The 19,239-nt window shown below is 43.4% G+C and overlaps 1 protein-coding gene across 3 annotated transcripts in view; it reads right to left on the bottom strand.

Annotated features, from left to right (window-relative positions):
* Positions 1 to 3,898: 3,898 nt before the first annotated feature.
* Positions 3,899 to 19,239, bottom strand: part of LOC125728845 (NACHT, LRR and PYD domains-containing protein 12-like) — a 43,225-nt gene continuing 27,884 nt past the window's right edge. For all 3 annotated transcript variants that reach the window (XM_049005528.1, XM_049005526.1, XM_049005527.1), the window contains 6 exons: positions 17,199 to 17,372; positions 16,469 to 16,642; positions 15,866 to 16,039; positions 7,149 to 7,322; positions 6,988 to 7,034; positions 3,899 to 5,235 (listed from right to left, as the gene is read on the bottom strand). In XM_049005528.1, the coding sequence (XP_048861485.1) occupies positions 4,709 to 5,235; positions 6,988 to 7,034; positions 7,149 to 7,322; positions 15,866 to 16,039; positions 16,469 to 16,642; positions 17,199 to 17,372 (1,270 nt within the window). In that variant the 3' untranslated portion in view covers positions 3,899 to 4,708. The remainder of the gene's footprint in view (positions 5,236 to 6,987; positions 7,035 to 7,148; positions 7,323 to 15,865; positions 16,040 to 16,468; positions 16,643 to 17,198; positions 17,373 to 19,239) is intronic.

The following is a 19,239-nucleotide window of genomic DNA, read 5'->3' as shown; positions in this document are numbered from 1 at the left end:
GAATATGCATAAAAATATATTAACAGCACTACAGCAGCAAACACCAGTGTACATCGCCGTTTCAGACATATTGCACTAGACAATTTAAAAAAGCAGTTTGTGGTGGGGGTGGGCGGAGCCTCTGATGATGTCACGGGCTCTGCTGAGACAGTGTTTGTGCGCAATGTCCTGGATGGATGGAAGAGAAGTCCCAATGATCCTCTCTGCAGTCCTCACCAGTGTCTGCAGCCATTTCCTGTCTGAGGCTTTCGAGCTGCCAAACCAGATGGAGATACAGCTGGTCAGCATGCTCTCTATGGTGCCTCGGTAGAAGGTGCTGAGGATGGGAGAGGAAAGCTCTCTTCATCCGGCGCAGGAGGTGCAAACGCTGCGGAGCCTGTTTAACCGGTGATGTTGTGTTTGGTGACCAGTCCAGACTGTCAGTTATCTGTACCCCCAGGAATCTGACGCTGCTGACCAGCTCCACAGTACTGTTGTCAGTGACGAGTGCTGAATGACTGGGCTGTTTTCTCCTGAAGTCCATGATCATCTCCTTGGTCTTCTCCACATTGAGGATCAGGCTGTTGTCACTGCACCATCCCACCAGTCTCTTCACCTCCTCTCTATAGGGCAGGTCGTCGCTGTTCCTAATGAAACCCACTAATCTACTTTGGATTAAGCCTGAACACCACCTCTCACCCCCCCATCACAGACACCCCGCCATAACACTGCCTTAATATATTACCTGCACTGAAGCCTGTTTGGAGTGAGATGTTTCAGTGCTGCTCCGGTCTCCTCCCACAGTCCAAAGGCGTGCAGGGTTGGCTGACTGACGTCTCTAAATTGGCCCTGTACTTATGTGAGTGTGGCTGTGTGAGTGTGTGCACCCTGCGGTGTGTTGGTGCCCCCCAGGGTTGGTTCCCACCCAGGGTTGGTTGCTGCCCAGGGTTGGTTCCCACCCAGGGTTGGTTGCTGCCCAGGGTTGGTTCCCTCCCAGAGTTGGTTGCCACTCAGGGTTGGTTCCCGACCAGGGTTGGTTCCTGCTTGGACCCGTTGTTCCTGGGATAGGCAAATCTATATTATTCTATTATAAACTTATAATTAGTTACATCAAAGGGGTTTTGGTAGCTTGCAAACCCTACAGTCTATTTACAAGGTAATAAAACTGTTACATACATGTCAATGCGTGTGCAGATTTGTCTCGAATTGAAAATGTCACAGCAGCCAGGAGACCAAAGCTGGCAGCCCTGTGAACCTCTGGAATGTATGTAAATAAGCGGGAAACCGTTTCCTGCCACTGAATTAGCTTTCATTAGTGTGTCATTCAGGCCACACACTGGTTTGTGTTAAATTTGCTAGACAAAAAATAAAGATCAGGCTAAATAAAGATGCGACTCAGAAATGCCTGAGTGATTCGGTGTCCAAGGCCTGTAAGATAGTGGCACCATATCCAAGGGGCCCCATCGCGGGGACCCAGATAAACAGCTTTTGGAAATGGATTCATGCATTTCATCTAACTCCGTACAGAAAATCACCTCCAGACATCCAGACAGGACATCAAGGGCCGTGCTGCATTTAATCGTAAGCTTAAGGTATAGAGGCCTTCATAAATGTCGAGTTTTGCAAGAACAATGAGGTCAATCCTCTTTGAAAGTTGCCAGCTGGTAAAGTATTTTGGATTATTGAAGAAGACATACAGTAATAACTGCTTAAACAAGCTGATTTATCAGTCTGTTTTATAATAATACACTCGTCCTTTCTGAATAACCCCTCACCCTGTTGAATACAGTGATCCGATGCCCATTGCTAATGTATAGGGTGCAGCACTTGATACTCACAGGATACTAATTCATTGCATGGAGATTTCGGTTCACTTACATTTTCTTCATATTGTGTGCGGTAAGTGCAAAAACCAGAGGAAACCTGGTAATCTACTCAAACACGTCTAGGTCTGATTTACAGTCAAGGCAAGAGAAAATGTTATTTACTGATTTTCAAAGTGTTTTCTCATCGGTAACACTTTACCCGAGGAAGCAGAAATAATGTAGTATTATAATGTTGCTTATGTATTAATTAAAACAAACTGAGTCTTCGTCAGCAGCTTGATTTTGTCCGTAAATACGGCCGCTGCACACGCTGCATCTAACCGCTGCTGTCGTGGATTATTTAAGGTCGCCGGCAGGAAACGGCAACATCACGTTCATCTAAAACGGGAAAGTGCTGAACTTCAGCGGCGCGATGTCTGTTCTTGCAAAATATATGGATGATTTATGGCTAATAATATTATTGTTTTTTATTATGAAAGAACGCAGATGACTGCTAATGACAAACATGAATAAAAAGAAGTGTCCTGTTAAAATGGAGTAATCATGGGATTTATATTTATAAGTTAAATCTGAACCTTTTTTATTTAGTAATCTGTGTTTTGTCTCCACCTAGTGGCGTCGCTGAAAAGTACACATTGTTTCCGGAAGGATCGCGTGATTTGACGTGTACAGTGGATGTAAGAAATATGGGAGTAGCTTGATAGAGACATTATAACTGACTACAGTCTCTGTGTAGAATGTTAATCTGTAATAGATAATGAATCCAATGGTGGATTATCAATGGATGTCTGTGAATATTCTTACACGTCTATTATTATTAATGATGTATGTAGATACATTTTGTGGCTTTTGTGTGTCCTGGGTGGGAGGGGGCAATGGATTCAATATTTATCTATGCATCAATTTCTCTGGGTCAGACACATATGAGGGGCGGCAAGGCTGCCTGGGCACCTGCCTGTTCTGTCCGACGGGGGAGTAACCAGAACTTTTACACCTAGGTGGGGGTGGCAAGGCTACCTGGGCACCTGCCCGTTTTGTCCGACGGGGGTGTAACCAGACCTTTTACAGAGGGGTGTGGGTGGCAAGGCTGCCTGGGCACCAGCTCGTTTTGTCTGGTGGGGGTGTAACCAGACCTTTTACAGTGGGGTGGGGGTGGCAAGGTTGTCTGGGCACCAGCCCGTTTTGTCTGGTGGGGGTGTAACCAGACCTTTTACAGTGGGGTGGGGGTGGCAAGGCTGCCTGGGCACCTGCCCGTTTTGTCCGACGGGGGTGTAACCAGACCTTTTACAATGGGGTGTGGGTGGCAAGGCTGCCTGGGCACCAGCCCGTTTTTTCTGGTGGGGGTGTAACCAGACCTTTTACAGTGGGGTGAGGGTGGCAAGGCTGCCTGGGCACCTGCCCGTTCTGTCTGACAGGGCAGGAACCAGACCTTTTACAATGGGGTGTGGGTGGCAAGGCTGCCTGGGCACCAGCCCGTTTTTTCTGGTGGGGGTGTAACCAGACCTTTTACAGTGGGGTGAGGGTGGCAAGGCTGCCTGGGCACCTGCCCGTTCTGTCTGACAGGGCAGGAACCAGACCTTTTACAGTGGGGTGAGGGTGGCAAGGCTGCCTGGGCACCTGCCCGTTCTGTCTGACAGGGCAGGAACCAGACCTTTTACAGTGGGGTGGGGGTGGCAAGGCTGCCTGGGCACCTGCCCGTTCTGTCCGACGGGGAAGCAAGCGGACCTTTTACAGTGCGGGGGTAAGGGTACCTGGTCACCTGCGCCTTCTGCCCGATGGGGGCAAAGCCAGACTACACCTGGGGGGGGGGCGTTTAATCGTTTAACAAAACAAATTTAATCACTTATTCAATTATTTTAATAATTTTATTTACTTGAATCCACTGAACCAGGACAGTAACAGAACATAATCATATTTTCCAGTGTGTTTTGTGTCTGTTATGTCTCCAGTTAAATGATTATTATACACATTGAGTGTCATTGTGTTGCTTATGTTCAGCTGCAGTAATACAGTGAATTTAACTTAATCCAGCAGACTGTGGTTTCATTGTGTTACTCAGTTATGCTTTGGGTGACGCTGAAGCAGGACATTAATAGGACAGAACAGAAAGCCTTTATTGTCATTGTACAGGGAGGAAATACAGTAAATGGACATAAATATATAAAATGTACATATACAGGGGAGGGGGAAAGCGCCCCACTCATCAGAATTACATTTAGTTATATTTTAGTCAGATAAAAACTATTTTTCATGTTTATTCAGCTCACTGAACACATTTATTTTTTGTCAAACATACAGTACTGTGCAAAAGTCTTAGCCAGTCCAAAGAAATGTTTAAAGCTGTTTATCTGGGTAGCAAGTGTACTTTGGCTTAGAACAAAAAACACAATTTAACATTAGAACGTGTGCAAATTAAGAGTAACACAATAAAAACTAGTAATAATTTCTTCTGTTTTCTAAAAAGTTACTGATATCTAGTTGGATGGCTAGATGAACACCGCTTCAGTTCCCAAACTTCTCCTCAGGGGCACCTCAGTCATTCCATGATTTTGTTAAAATTCACCAAAAGCTCAATTGAATAATTAAATTTATCGGTTTAAAAAGTCAGTGAGAGATTGACCAGCTGTATGAGGTGTGCTAGTGGCCAAGTCAAAAAATACATGGCTGCACTGGACGGTCGCTGCAAATACTAGGATGATTTTAGCAGAGGTTCTGAAATGGCGAAGCTGACACACTTTGACAGGCATCATATCAGAGTTTTACACCAACAGGAGGATAATCTAAACATCATTTTCTTTGCCTGCCTAAGACTTTTGCTCAGTACTGTACATTTCAGAGTAAAAAGGATTATAAAGGTTAAAAAGCAGAGATTTTACCCTTTTGCCAGGAGAACCAGCAACACGTCACAGTGACACTGAGGAGTTTATATAAACATAAAACCCTGGATAGAGGGACTCAGTGAATGAGGAGGTGAATCTGTGCAGGGGGGTCAGTCCATCAGAGGAGACTCTGTAGAAGGACAGAGCACCAGCCCCCCAGTCCAGATACACTCCTACTCTGCGGGAGCCTGAGGGCCGTATGGGTATGAGAGTCTGTTTATTATTGTGCCGGACAGAGTAACTGTCAGTATCACAGCGCAGACACCATGACTTGTCATTGTCTCCAAGCCCACAGCCCCTCCCTCCTTTCCTCCCAATTCCTTTATAAGTCACTCCTATCAGGGCTGCATATCCATCCCACTCAGCCTCCCAGTAACAGCGGCCAGTCAGACTCTCTCTGCACAGAACTTGGGGGCACCAGCTGTCAAATCTCTCTGGATGATCAGGATATGGCTGCTCTTCCCCCCACCCATGTGTCACCTTCCTGTTCCCCCCTGACAGAGACAGGCTTCTGTTTGCTGTGTTGGGGTCCAGCGTCAGCCGGCAGGAGTCTGTAGGCAGGAGGAAGAATTATTAATCCCATCAGGCCGCCTGTACTTTATGTTTCTGTACGATATAAAAACAGCACAGCTTCCCCTAACGAAGCGGGAACTGAAGTTTATAAAACATAAGGAGGGCGCGCGACGGCCAAAATGCCAAAATGCGGCGCGAGCTAAACTAACAGCGTAATTACGGGTAAATAAAATAACAAAGCAGCGACATTCATCAGACATATTCATCACACGCATATTTACCGCAAAACGGCACCAGAGATCAACACTAAAGTCCGTGTCTTTCCTTCTAACCGCTAAACACGGCGTGTGCGGCTTGAAAATGGCCATCAATAACAGAATATTTAAGCAATATTATTACATATTTAAAATGATATTTAATAAAAGTTTGGACCTGGATTCTGATACAAACAATGATTCCGGCGCCGGAGTCGCGCTCCATGAGGATCCAGTATTTGCAGCGATTGTCTGACATGGTCTTTAGTCACAGCAAAGCCGGTCTGAATGCATTTCACATGCATCGGCTTATTTCCGTGAAGCATGTCAGACTGTATCTACTGATCCGGAAGAAACACTGCAGTGTCGAGCGGGGCGGAATAGGTGCCGCGCAAAGTTCTCATTAATTAAACAAATCAGAAAAATATTGTTCATAAAAACGGGATAATTCTCATTAATTCGGAAAAAACAGGATGATTATTACGTTAATTCGGAAAAACAAAACTGATTGTTTTTTCAGATGAATGCAATACGCTTCCATAGAGAACCGCTTATCGCGCGCGTGACTCTAGCTGCGGCGCCGCTACCGCGAGGCGTGAGCCCCACATCTCGCGCAGGCACGTGGCCGATCTAATCTGTTAATCTTGGGCGCCGAAATTAAATTTGTTTAAATTAAATCATATTTTCCGCCGCACATTCAGTGTGTCCCGGGCGCTAATTTCTTTTAGCACCGTGGACCAGGAGAACTTTTTAATATTCATGAGCGAAGCCCAACATGATTGGCTGGATGATTAATATTTATGAGGGGGCACTACCTGATTGGCCAATTAACATCCACCCGTGCTGCCTGTTTCTTCTGCCAAAGGCAGGGTGTCGAAATCCAGTCCTGGGGGGCCAGAGCCCTGTGTAGCTTAGTTCTTTCCCTCTTCCACCACAAATGATTCAGCTGAAGAGCTGTGTGGTAATTAGCACAAGGAGTTGAATCAGGTGTGTTAAATGAGGGGAAACCCAAAAATGTGCAGGACTCTGGCCCTCCAGGACTGGATTTGGGCACCCTGTAAAAATGCAAATTCACATTTTGCAATTGAGGAGAGAGTCCGGTGTCACTGCCTACGGGTGCCGTCTTAGGACAATACTAACGAATCTCATACAGAAAACACATACTGTACACTCACAGCATGCACAAAAAGAACAAATGCAAAGGATTCTTTTTTTGTGAAATTATAGATGTATAACTACATCAGAATATATTTAACCATCCTACACTCCCACACAAACACAAAGACAATACGAGCAGCTATAAAGCATTTGTAAAGAAATATTTAAAAAAACGATTAAATTAATTGATAGTGATGATTCTGATATTTTGTTTCTCGTGTGGATGTTGTCTAAAATGACATGAAACTCACCTAAACACAAACATGGAAATCCATCTACACACAGTGCAAAAAACCACACTCATCACAACAATTGTGTGAATACAACCATAACATAGTATTAATGGTATTATTAATAAAAACAGGCAAACACACTTACATTTCTGTAAGCCTGGTCTGGTCCTGCACTCTCCACCGTGATCCATACTACAGGAGAAGCATAATGACATAGTACTGCTGCATCCATTTATTTATTGGTGTCTCTTCTTCACATACATGCATAAGTATCTGTAGCATGTCAGACACACACTCTGTACTCACTTCAGCTTCTCCAGTTTACAGCTGGGATCCTCCAGTACAGCAGAGAGCAGCTTCACTCCTGAGTCTCCTGGGTGATTGTAGCTCAGATCCAGCTCTCTCAGGTGTGAGGGGTTTGACCTCAGAGCTGAAGCCAGGGAAGAACAGCCTTCTTCTGTGACTCTACAGCCTGACAGCCTGCAGATAGACAGACAAAAATTCCACAATAAATAAGTTCACCTCACCATTACAAGCATTACTTTTAATTAAATGTGAATCCTCTAATAAATATTTCAATAATCACGTAAAATTAACATTTTTTGAACACTTTATAAGAACCTATACTTCTCAGAACAAGAACCACATCCAGTTGATATAGAATCATTTTTGAATAATCTTGACTTACCCATATTAACCAATGAAACAGCAGATGCCCTTGACACCAGAGGTGGAGATTTCAGGTCCAGAGATTACAAATCCAGACCAAGATTTTGTTTCAACCAACCCGTTAAATATAAAGAGTCACAGTCACTAGTATTCAGCTGGATTGTTGAAACAAAATCTTGGTCTGGATTTGTACTCCCTGGACCTGAAGTCTCCACCTCTGCTTGATGCACCATTAACATCAGAAGAACTCCATAAGATCCTCAACCAAATACCTAACAACCAATCGCTAGACCGGATGGTTACCATGCAGAAATCTATACACATTTTTGGAACATATTATCTCCACTCTTCAATAAACTGGTAAGAGAAATTAAAAATACATCACAAATCCTATCACATATGAGCGCAGGGACCATTACAGTGCTACTGAGACCTGATAAAGACCCAACACAACCCTCCAGTTACTGGCCATTACAGTGTTATTGAGACCCGATAAAGACCCAACGCAACCCTCCAGTTACCGGCCATTACAGTGTTATTGAGACCTGATAAAGACCAAACACAACCCTCCAGTTACCCACCACTCTCACTAATCAATATAGACTTGAAAATCATTACAAATGCTCTGGACACTCGTCATTATAATCCATCTTGATCAGACAAACTTCATCAAGACAAGACATGCCTCGGACAACATCCATAGATTATTTAATTTAGTCAATACTGCTCAGCATACCCACACTACAACCATGATTACATCATTAGATGCAGAAACGGCATCTGACAGTCAGTTGGACATTCCTCTTTAATACATTGCATAGATTTGGCTTCGGAGAGTCGTTCACCCACTGGGTTAAAATACTGTACATCTCAGCCAAAGCTACAGTGTCACAGATGGGATCACATCACCTGCATTCACACTCCGACGGGGAAGACGGCCTGCATGCCCACTCTCTCCTTCACTGTTTGTCATCTTCATAGAAACACTTGCGGCAGCAGTATGACAGAACAGTGAAATAAATGGAATTCATGCAAATAACTGAACACAAAATTAGTCTCTATGCAGATGATGTCTTGCTGTTTTTACAAAACCCTCAATATATGAAATTTTAATTTTATTAATACCTTTTCAAATCTATCAAACTACACAATAAGCTGGAAAACACCCATAATATTCTCACTGTCTGAAGATGCCTGGGATTCAGCTGATGAGGATGGTGCATTTCACACCGGAAATATCCGGTACTTGGGTATCTACATCTACCCCAGGCTGTCAGACTTGGTTACCCTCAACTACACCCCCTTACTCAAAACAATAGATGAAAAACAAAAACGCAAAACCAAACATTCCACATTACAGAAAAATAAATCTCAAGGTGGATTAAAAGACCATTTTTCTTCATTATTACTTAGCAAATCAACTGCAAGACTTAACTAAATGGTCACACTACAGCAGTAACAGCAGCTCATGGTTATAGCAGGAGCAGCTATACTGTAAAAATTTCAGACATGCAGACACTCAAAATTTCATTAAAGGAACAAAACTGCTTTAACAATGCAGTGCTGCCATTTCCACAGCACTGACAGCCCAGTGGAAAGCCAGTAAAATCACTAACTGTACTCTCAGACCCTGTAAATACACGCCAATCTGGGATAATCTGGCCTTCCTACTTCACAATATCACTATTCACTATCACTCACAGACACAGAAAGGGATTACACATCTCCACCTCCTACTCAATAACAGTCATTTCATGACATTCGAAGACTTATTCCATAAATATGAGTTAAGAATAGGTAATTTTTCTAATATTTACTAATCCAGCATCAAAACCAAAATGAACCTCAAACATAATACACTGAATCCTCCTAAGATGAGACAACATTCTCCAACGTAAAAATAAAAAGAAACTAACCGCTAGAATATATAATCCTCCATCTGCGACAGACACTTTGATACTTGTACCAAAAATTCATTGGAATAAGGACCATATCTTTCCTACAGCTCTGATTTCTGGATGGACGTCTGCAACAACATATTCACAGTGATAAATACTGGCCTTCACTTCATCCATCCATCCATCCATCCATCCATTTTCCAAACCGCTTATCCTACTGGGTCGCGGGGGGTCCGGAGCCTATCCCGGAAGCAATGGGCACGAGGCAGGGAACAACCCTAGATGGGGGGCCCAGCCCATCGTAGGGCACACTCACACACCATTCACGCACACATTCACACCTACAGGCAATTTAACAACTCCAATTAGCCTCAGCATGTTTTTGGACTGTGGGGGGAAACCGGAGTACCCGGAGGAAACCCCACGATGACATGGGGAGAACATGCAAACTCCACATACATATAACCCAGGCGGAGACTCGAACCCAGAGGTGTGAGGCAACAGTGCTAACCACTGCACCACCATGCCGCCCTGCCTTCACTTCAGTACAAAATAAATCACATAAAACATGTGACTCAATATAAAAAGTAGTCAGCATTGATACTTGTCCACAGTGCACTATGGGTGTCACAGATAATTATGCACTTATGCACCCCCATACCATCAGAGATGCTGGCTTTTGAACTGAACGCTGATAACACGCTGGAAGGTCTCCCTCCTCTTTAGCCCGGAGGACACGGTGCCCTTCATTACCAACAAGAATGTCACATTTGGACTCGTCTGGCCATAGAACACATTCCCACTTTGAAACAGCCCATTTCACATGAGTCTTGGCCCACAGGACACGACGGCGCTTCTGGACCATGTTCAGATATGGCTTCCTTTTTGCATGATAGAGCTTTAGCTGGCATCTGCAGATGGCACGGCGGATTGTGTTTACCGACTGTGCTTTCTGGAAGTATTCCTGGGCCCATTTAGTAATGTCATTGACACAATCATGCCGATGAGTGATGCAGAGTCGTCTGAGGGCCCGAAGACCACGGACATCCAATACAGGTCTTCGGCCTTGTCCCTTACGCACAGAGATATCTCCAGTTTCTCTCAATCTTTTGATGATGTTATGTACTGTAGACTAGATTTGCAAATCTTTTGCAATTTCACGTTGAGGAACATTGTTTTTAAAGTATTCCACAATCTTTTTATTCACTCTTTCACAGATTGGAGAGCCTCTGCCCATCTTTACTTCTGAGAGACTCTGCCTCTGTAAGACATCGCTTTTAATGCTAATCAGGTTACAGACCTGTTATCAATTAACTTAATTAGTTGCTAAATGTTCTCCCAGCTGAATCTTTTTAAACTTTCTTGCTTTTTCAGCCATTTGTTTCCCTCGTACCAACTTTTTGGGACATGTAGCAGGCATCAAATTTGAAATGAGCTCATTTACAGCATTACTTCCCCGTCCGTATGTGAAGGTAGGTGATTATAGCACGTCCGAGTGTAGATGGCTTGTGGCTACTTTTCCATTTTATTAATTAATGGGATTATCAATCAATGCTTATGAAATATATCATAATTTTGTGTATATTTTAATAAATATTTCTGAACGGAAAAAAGCGAACCTGTTTGTTCCTTCGAAAGCCCTATATCCCTCTCACATTAAAGCAATATTCTATCTGGGGTCTTACCAAGGAATTGTATAATCTTAGCATCACCTCATTTAATTTAAACTCCACACACCTAGAGATGTAACCCAACATCCTATTGGCCTTTTTAATTGCTTCCCCACACTGGCGAGAGTGGGACATGGAAGCATCAACATACACACCGAGGTCTTTCTCATAATCAGCTACCTTTATTTCAGTGGAACCCATAAAATATCTGTACTTTACATTTCTGCTCCCTACATGGATTACCTTACATTTATCTATGTTAAATTTCATCTGCCAGGTATCAGCCCAGTTGCTAATTAAATCCAGATCCCACTGTAGCCTCTGTGCTGCTAGTTCAGTATCTGCTACACCACCCACCTTGGTGTCATCTGCAAATTTAACTAGTTTACTGCATATATTGGTGTCATTATCATTAATGTAAATTAGGAACAATAGTGGTCCTAAAATTGAACCCTGCAGTACCCCACTATGAACGCAGGCCCACTGTGACATTGTGCCTCTAATAACTACCCGCTGCTTCCTGTCTGTTAAGCAGTTGTCAATCCAAGCTGCTACATCCATCCATCCATCCATCCATCCATCCATTCATTATCTACCGCTTTTCCGGGTCGGGCCATGGGGGCAGCAGCCTAAGCCGGGAAACCCAGACTTCCCTCTCCCTGGCCACTTCATCCAGCTCCTCTGGGGGAATTCTGAGGCATTCCCAGGCCAGCCGAGAGATATAGTCCCAGTGGGACATGCCCAGAACACCTCATCAGGGAGGCGTCCAGGAGGCATCCTGACCAGATGCCCAAGCCACCTCATCTGGCTCCTCTCGATGCGCTTCACCATTTTCCGGCTGAGGACCATGGTCTTGGATTTTGAGGTGCTGATTTTTGTCCCGCTTCACACTTGGCTGCGAACTGCTCCAGTGAGAGCCAAAGGTCACGGTCTGATGAGGTCAACAGAACCGCATCATCTGCAAAAAGCAGAGACCTAATCCTGAGGTCACCAAACCGGACACCCTCAACTCCCTGGCTGCGCCTAGAAATTCTGTCCATAAAAGATATGAACAGAATTGGTGACAAATGGCAGCCCTGATGGAGTCCAACCCCAACTAGGAACAAGTCCGACTTACTGCGGACCAAGCTCTGACACTGGTTGTACAGGGACCGAACAGCCCTTATAAGGCAGCCCGGGACCCCATACTCCCGAAGCACTCCCCACAGGACTCCCCAAAGGTTGCGGTCGAATGCCGAATAGACCTTACCAGGGAGGCTGAGGAGTGTCATCCCCTATAGTTGGAGCACACCATCCAGTCTCCCTTCTTGAAGAGGGGGACCACCACCCCGGTTTTCCAATCCAGAGGCACTGCCCCCGATGTCCTCGCGGTGATCCCCACTGAACCCTCTTTACAAATCTTTACCACGTCTCCAAAAAGCTGCTACAGTCCTAAAATCCCTGCAGCTTTGAGCTTAAGCAAGAGCCGTTTGAGGAAGAAAACATCAAAGGCCTTCGGCAAATCTACAGTGTAAGTACTGTTTGTGATCAAGTTCTCTTGTAGCTTCCTCAAAGAACTCAAGTAAATTAGTTGAACAGGATCTACCACTCCTAAATCCATGCTGGCTACCCCTCAGAATGTTATTTGTATCCAGGTAATCTACCATTTTCACTTAGATTATAGTTTCCATACTTTTTCCAGTAATGCAAGTTAAAGTAATTGGCCTATAGTTTGCTGGGTTACTTCTATCCCCTTTTTTGAATATGGGTGTTATATTAGCATGCTTCCAATCAGAAGGTAGCACATCCGCAGATAACGATTTCTGGAATATTTAAGTTAAAGGTTGGCTAATAATATCCCTCATCTCTTTTAAAACTATAGGTAAAATGCCATCAGGGCCCTGCGATTTATTTATTTTGAGCTTAGCCAGGCTTTGTACCACATCAGCCTCAGTTATACATACAGCGCCCTCCGCAATTATTGGCACCCCTTTGTAAAAGGGGTAAGAAAAGTTGCTTCATCTCACACGGAAAAAAATCCAACCTTTAATTGAAATCAATTTATTTGAAGAAAAATTATTATTTCTTGATGAAGAATTTAACAAAAACACATGAACCACGATTATTGGCAGCCCTGCAAATTATAGTGAACACAATGTAACTGAAGCATGTTTCCCATGTAAATTATACAACTTTGAGTTCATTGGAGTGAATAGGAACCTTCAAGCTGTAATCCATGACTTCCTGAGTAACTGGGGTACAAACATGAGGAGACATAGAGGCCAAATTCCCTTAGTCATCCATCAACATGGAAAAGATAAGAGACACACAGACCAAATGAGGGAGAAGTGTGCTGACCTGCATAAGTCAGGGAATGGGGATTAAAAAATAGCTACTCGCCTTAAAATGCCCATTTCTACTGTTAGGGCAATAATTAAAAAGTGGACATCAACTGGAACTGTTAGAAACCTGCCTGAAAGAGGCCCCAAGTTTATTTTGCCCCCACATACAGTGAGGAGGATCGTAAGAGAGACAAAAAATCCCCAAGGATGACTGTTGGTCAATTACCAAAGTAAAACCTTGGGGTTACCACGTCTCCAATAAACCATCACATGCCCCCTTCATGCTAACAGATATTTGAAAGGTATAACAGAAAGAAGCTTTTTCTGTCAGTTACTTAAAATGTTAGTGCCAGGAGTTTGCAAAACATTATAGAACTTGGAAACAAATTCAATGGTCTGATGAAACAAAAATGGAGCTTTTTGCAATAAACATTCAAGGTGGGTTTGGCGTAAAAAGAAGGATGGTTATAATGAAATAAACCTTATCTGAACTGTAAAATATGGTGGAGGTTCTGTGATGATGTGGAGCTGTTTTTCCTCCAAAAACCCTGGAAACCTCGTTAGGGTACATGGCACTATGGGGTCCATGAAATACCAGGACATTTTATATCAAAATTTGGCTGCTGCTGCCAGGAAACAAAAACTGGGCCTTCATTGGATCTTCCAGCAGGAAGGTGATCCTAAGCACATGTCCAAATCAACATTAAAATGGTCAGCTGACCGCAGAATCAAGCTGCTGCCATGGCCATCTCAGTCCCCTGACCTGAACCCCACTGAAAACCTGTGGGCTGAGCTGAAGAGCAGAGTGCACAAGAGAGGGCTGAGGGCCCTGGGTGATCTGGAGAGATTCTGTAAAGAGGAATGGTCTCAGATGCCCTGCTCTGTATTCTCCAACCTTATAAAATGTTATAGGAGACTCAGTGCTGTTATACTGGCAAATGGAGGCTGTACAAAGTATTAAAAGCAGGGCTGCCAATAATCGTGGCACATGTGTTTTTGTTGAAAATAATTATTTCTTGATGAAGGATTTGTTTTGCTTTGAATAAATTAATTTCAATGAAAGGTTGGATTTTTCTCATTTTTTCAGTGTGAGATGAAGCTGCTTTGCCAAAAGGTGGATTTTTTTCTAGCCCTTTTCATAAATCTTTATAAGGGGGCCAATAATTGTGGAGGGACTGTATATTGTTTATATACGACACTGTATTTGTAGTAAATGGTGGTAAGTTAATCATGTCCTCTACTGTGAATACCAGTATAAAATAAATCATTAAATTCATTTACTATATCAATTTTCATTTTCAATTATTAGGCCCTTACTATCCTGCAGATGAGTGATTTCAGCTTTTAGAGCTCTTTTGGAGTTAAAATATTGAAAGAAACGTTTAATGTCGTCCTTAGCCTCCAGTGCAATCTTCCTTTTGACATTCCACTTAGAGAGTCTAATGTTATTTTTTAAGTCAACCTGTAGACTTAGATACTCCTGCTTTATTTTGAAATCATTAGTTATGTTCTACTTTAGTATCTCCAACGTACAGTGTATAAGTAAGGAATAATTGACGACGGGCCGTTGAATTATTAGAAAATAATGCACACCCGAGGTGGTAATGCGGCCACGACGCATAGCGGAGTGGCCGCATTACCACCTCGGGTGTGCATTATTTTCTAATAATTCAACGGTCCGGAGTCAATTATTCCGCTTATACTACGGTTGCCACACCTCAAGACATCGATCAGATGATATATTTCAAGGGATTCGTCCGGTTTTTCTACTTAAATCGCTATTGTGAGTAGGACTATTTCTTCCGCATCTCATCCAACGACTCTTTTGCTAGTTTCAAAACGTCATTTTAAAGCTGGCAATGGAGGCTTGAGCCGTTGATAGCAGACTAATGCAGTTAATAATGAAGTTATTAGAAAGAGAGCGAGAGACACAGAGAAAGAGAAACAGAGAGAGAGAGAGCTTGTATGAATTAGGCTACCTCTGTGTGTCCCTCAACAGTGTTCTGAAGCACCGTCTCTAAACTGTAAGTCTGTTTTAAGATGCAGCGCTGTTATTACCTCGCTAGTGAGAAATGTCATGTGTAGCCTTTAAGTTGGTACACTAGGCTAACTAATACTGCTGCAGCCCAGTTGTTGAAAGTTTCATATTCACCGTAAATATTAAAATTTACTTTCGGAAAATCGTCTGTCATGTTGTTGTTTTTGTTAGTCCTGTGTGCTGTATAGGTACTGTATGCTAATTTCCGTTATTACAGTTAACTATGCGAAGTGATATGGAACTGTAATGCGGTCAAGAGAGCTGCCTGGAACTACGTTCGCCGTGCGGTTATCTGAAAATAATTGCACACCTCAGAACGTTCGTCAGCCAATCAGATTCAAGCATTCAACGGTCCCGTAGTATAATACACAGTAATACTCACCTCACTACCGCCAGTTTACAGTGTGGAATACCCAGTAAGACTGACCTCAGTATCTCCAGTTTACAGTGTAAATCCCCCAGTCCAGCAGAGAGCAGCTTCACTCCTGAGTCCTGTAGGTCATTGTCACTCAGGTCCAGCTCTCTCAGGGGTGAGGAGTTTGATCTGAGAGCTGGAGCCAGTGCCTCACAGCATTTCTCTGTGAGTTCACACCGGCCCACCCTTAAAAAAATTAAACAATTTTAAATCCACCTTTTACACTGCAGCACTGTATTCAAATGAGGAGAATAAGAGAATTTTTAGTAATCAAATTACTAAAAATTATTTTAACAATCATCCCGATTCTGTTTGGTGTCCATTATTTTTTTGTCCATAACACATTAAAGTCAGCATGTTTAACTGTAACAGTGCCGTTAACTTTGCTAAACAACACAAATGTTTTCATGGATTATATGGTTAAATAGATGTTTCCTACTTCACTGCTTAATTATTTCTAGCATGGATGGAGGGCTGATAAGATTGTGGACTATAAGGTAGTAGGAGAAGAAAACAGAAGCTGTTTGTGTTTGTTTATCATGTAACTGCTGAAAGGCATTGTGGGTTTTCTTGGTGTCCAGTTACTTTTGTGTAAAATGCATATTCTTTACTCACTGCAGCTTCTCCAGTTTACAGCTGGGATCTTCCAGTACAGCAGAGAGCAGCTTCACCCCTGATTCTCCTGGGTGATTGTAGCTCAGATCCAGCTCTCTCAGGTGTGAGGGGTTTAACCTCAGAGCTGAAGCCAGGGAAGAACAGCCTTCTTCTGTGACTCTACAGCCTGACAGCCTGCAGAGAAAGACAGAAACTCCCCAATAAATAATATCACCTCACCATTACAATTATTAAATAAATGTGATGCTCTAATAAATATTTAAAGAATTACAGTTTAGTGTCTAAGACAAGGCAGGTCCCCTCCTCCCTTTCCCTTAGCTAATTGCTCACTATCTCCTCTTTACAGTGTGGAGTACCCAGTAATACTGACCTCAGTATCTCCAGCGTACAATGTGGAATACCCAGTAATACTGACCTCAGTATCTCCAGTTTGCAGTGTGGAATACCCAGCCATACTGGACTCAGTACCTCCAGCTTACAGTGTGGAATACCCAGTAATACTGTCCTCAGTACCTCCAGTTTGCGGTATGGAATACCCAGTAATACTGACCTCAGTACCCCCAGTTTACACTGTGGAATTCCCAGTAATACTGACCTCAGTATCCCCAGTTTACAGTGTAGAATACCCAGTAAAACTGACCTCAGTACCCCCAGTTTACACTGTGGAATACCCAGTAATACTGACCTCAGTATCTCCAGTTTACAATGTAGAATACCCAGTAATACTGACCTCAATATCTCCAGTTTACAGTGTAAGTTCCCCAGTGCAGCAGAGAGCAGCTTCACTCCTGAATCCTTCAGGTCATTGTCACTCAGGTCCAGCTCTCTCAGGGGGGAAGAGTTTGATCTTAGAGCTGAAGACAGCACTTCACAGTGTTTATCTATGAGGTTACAGCCATTCAGCCTGAAACAGAAAACACTTTAAGACACAGACATATGCACATCCTACACATTAGTAAAATACAAAGCATTACAATAAGCATTTGTTTTCAGTATAATTAGCAGCACAGCTTACACTTCAAAAAGAATTATAGTCTGCAGAGCGTTCTGTGCGTCCTGACAATCTGCTGCAGTCATATGATCACTAATTGTGAGTCAGTGCATCTTTGCTCAGAACTAGAGGTAAAAACATTAAGTAGAAGCTTACAGCCAACAATCACAGAATATACAGGAATATATAGGAACACATCAACAGCAAGATGGACGTGAACCCTCCCATAACCAGTGCTTCCAGTGCAGTCCTTAGCCATCTTTCTGCCAGGTGTCCCTACACTCGACACATATTACTGAAAGGAGGAGATGTGAACATTCCCAGCAGCTGTAGGACACACATGCACATATCACAGAGCTTAAATTCCAGGTGGCCTGAGACAAAGCCTATCCTGGTACGAGAGGCACACATTGGCCTAAGCACCAAAGGGGGTTCGTGTCCCCACACACACAAACATACTTAAACACACAAATAACAAGGGAGGCCAGCACTCCAACTTTTATTGCACAAAGATTTAGGGACCTACAGACAGCAGAGTGGACCTCAAGGACAGGGGTCCCTTGAGTTGGCACGCAACCCCCTCCCCAGACATCCTGCCTTACATACCACTCACCCAACACCCTAAAGAAAGTTTCTTCTAAGTTTGGCTGTTGTATATCTGTATATTTATTTACTCATGACTACTAGTCTCAATATACAGACAGGTTATGTTTGTATGTGTCTTAACTTTCAGAGATTCTTTTTCTTTGTTTGACAAACCCCCCCCCCCCCCCCCCTTTCTCTTCCACATTCCTCGGTGGCCTTATCTGATCTTTGTGGCCGTTACCAAGCTCTTTGTCCTCTACTATTCTGCATTAAAAGACAGAATTAAGGTGTACATTATCCATTCTGGGGAGAAGATTAATTGGGATAATCCACACTAAGCAAAATATGTTGTTCCCAGATGTGCAATTTAAATTGGTATGACCACAGACTAATGGCCACGTCTATCTAAGGGTAAGATGTGCTGTTAGAATGTGAAAATGTAATGTAATGTCTGTATAAACTGTAACATCTGTTGAGGTGCCACCCAAACCACCTACAACATATACTGATGTGTGTCAGTAACATACATGATATAAGTAATTGTTTATTAATTAATACAGATGGTAGGAGGTGTGAATCGCTAGGCTGGTATGGCATGATTGGTGTCAAACTGAAGGAAAATCACTCCTGATTCCAAATCTGCTCAGTGGTTACCATGAAACTGTATGTACCAAAAGTTACACCAGTTTAATGAAAATCATCGGCAAAGTGGTACCAGTCTAGTCATAAATACCAAAAAGACTGCCACAGACACCCCTCCGAAAGCCCACCAAATGGATGGTCAGTCATTGGTCCAGGAGTCGAATTCCTGGTCATTCCTATTCATGAACTTTAGACTATAAAACCTGGCACCTAAGAACAAAGGGGGGAGCAGCAGAGAACATCAGCCCAGGAGAAGAGAAGCCCACAAGAAGCTCTCCTGAAGCCTGCCAGTGAAGGCCCAGCTGGACAGAGAACAGTAACCAAGACAAAGCTTCACCAGGAGAGAGAATCAGAGGGCTCCACTGCAACAACTGCTGCAAACGCCACGCCTCCCTGAGTGCCATCACCCGTCAGCTCATCAGCCTCTGCAACCAACTGCCAAGACCCCCCCCCCCCAACTCTGCAACTAAGTAAACCAGCTTCCTTTCATTCCAACAACCCAAGCAGTTCTGTAAAGTTTTGACTTTAGGGTCGTGTTTCCACAAACTGTGCT

The sequence above is a fragment of the Brienomyrus brachyistius genome, unplaced genomic scaffold (assembly GCF_023856365.1).
Source record: "Brienomyrus brachyistius isolate T26 unplaced genomic scaffold, BBRACH_0.4 scaffold369, whole genome shotgun sequence".
Classification (NCBI taxonomy): domain Eukaryota; kingdom Metazoa; phylum Chordata; class Actinopteri; order Osteoglossiformes; family Mormyridae; genus Brienomyrus; species Brienomyrus brachyistius.
This window is presented reverse-complemented; position numbering and strand designations above follow the sequence as displayed.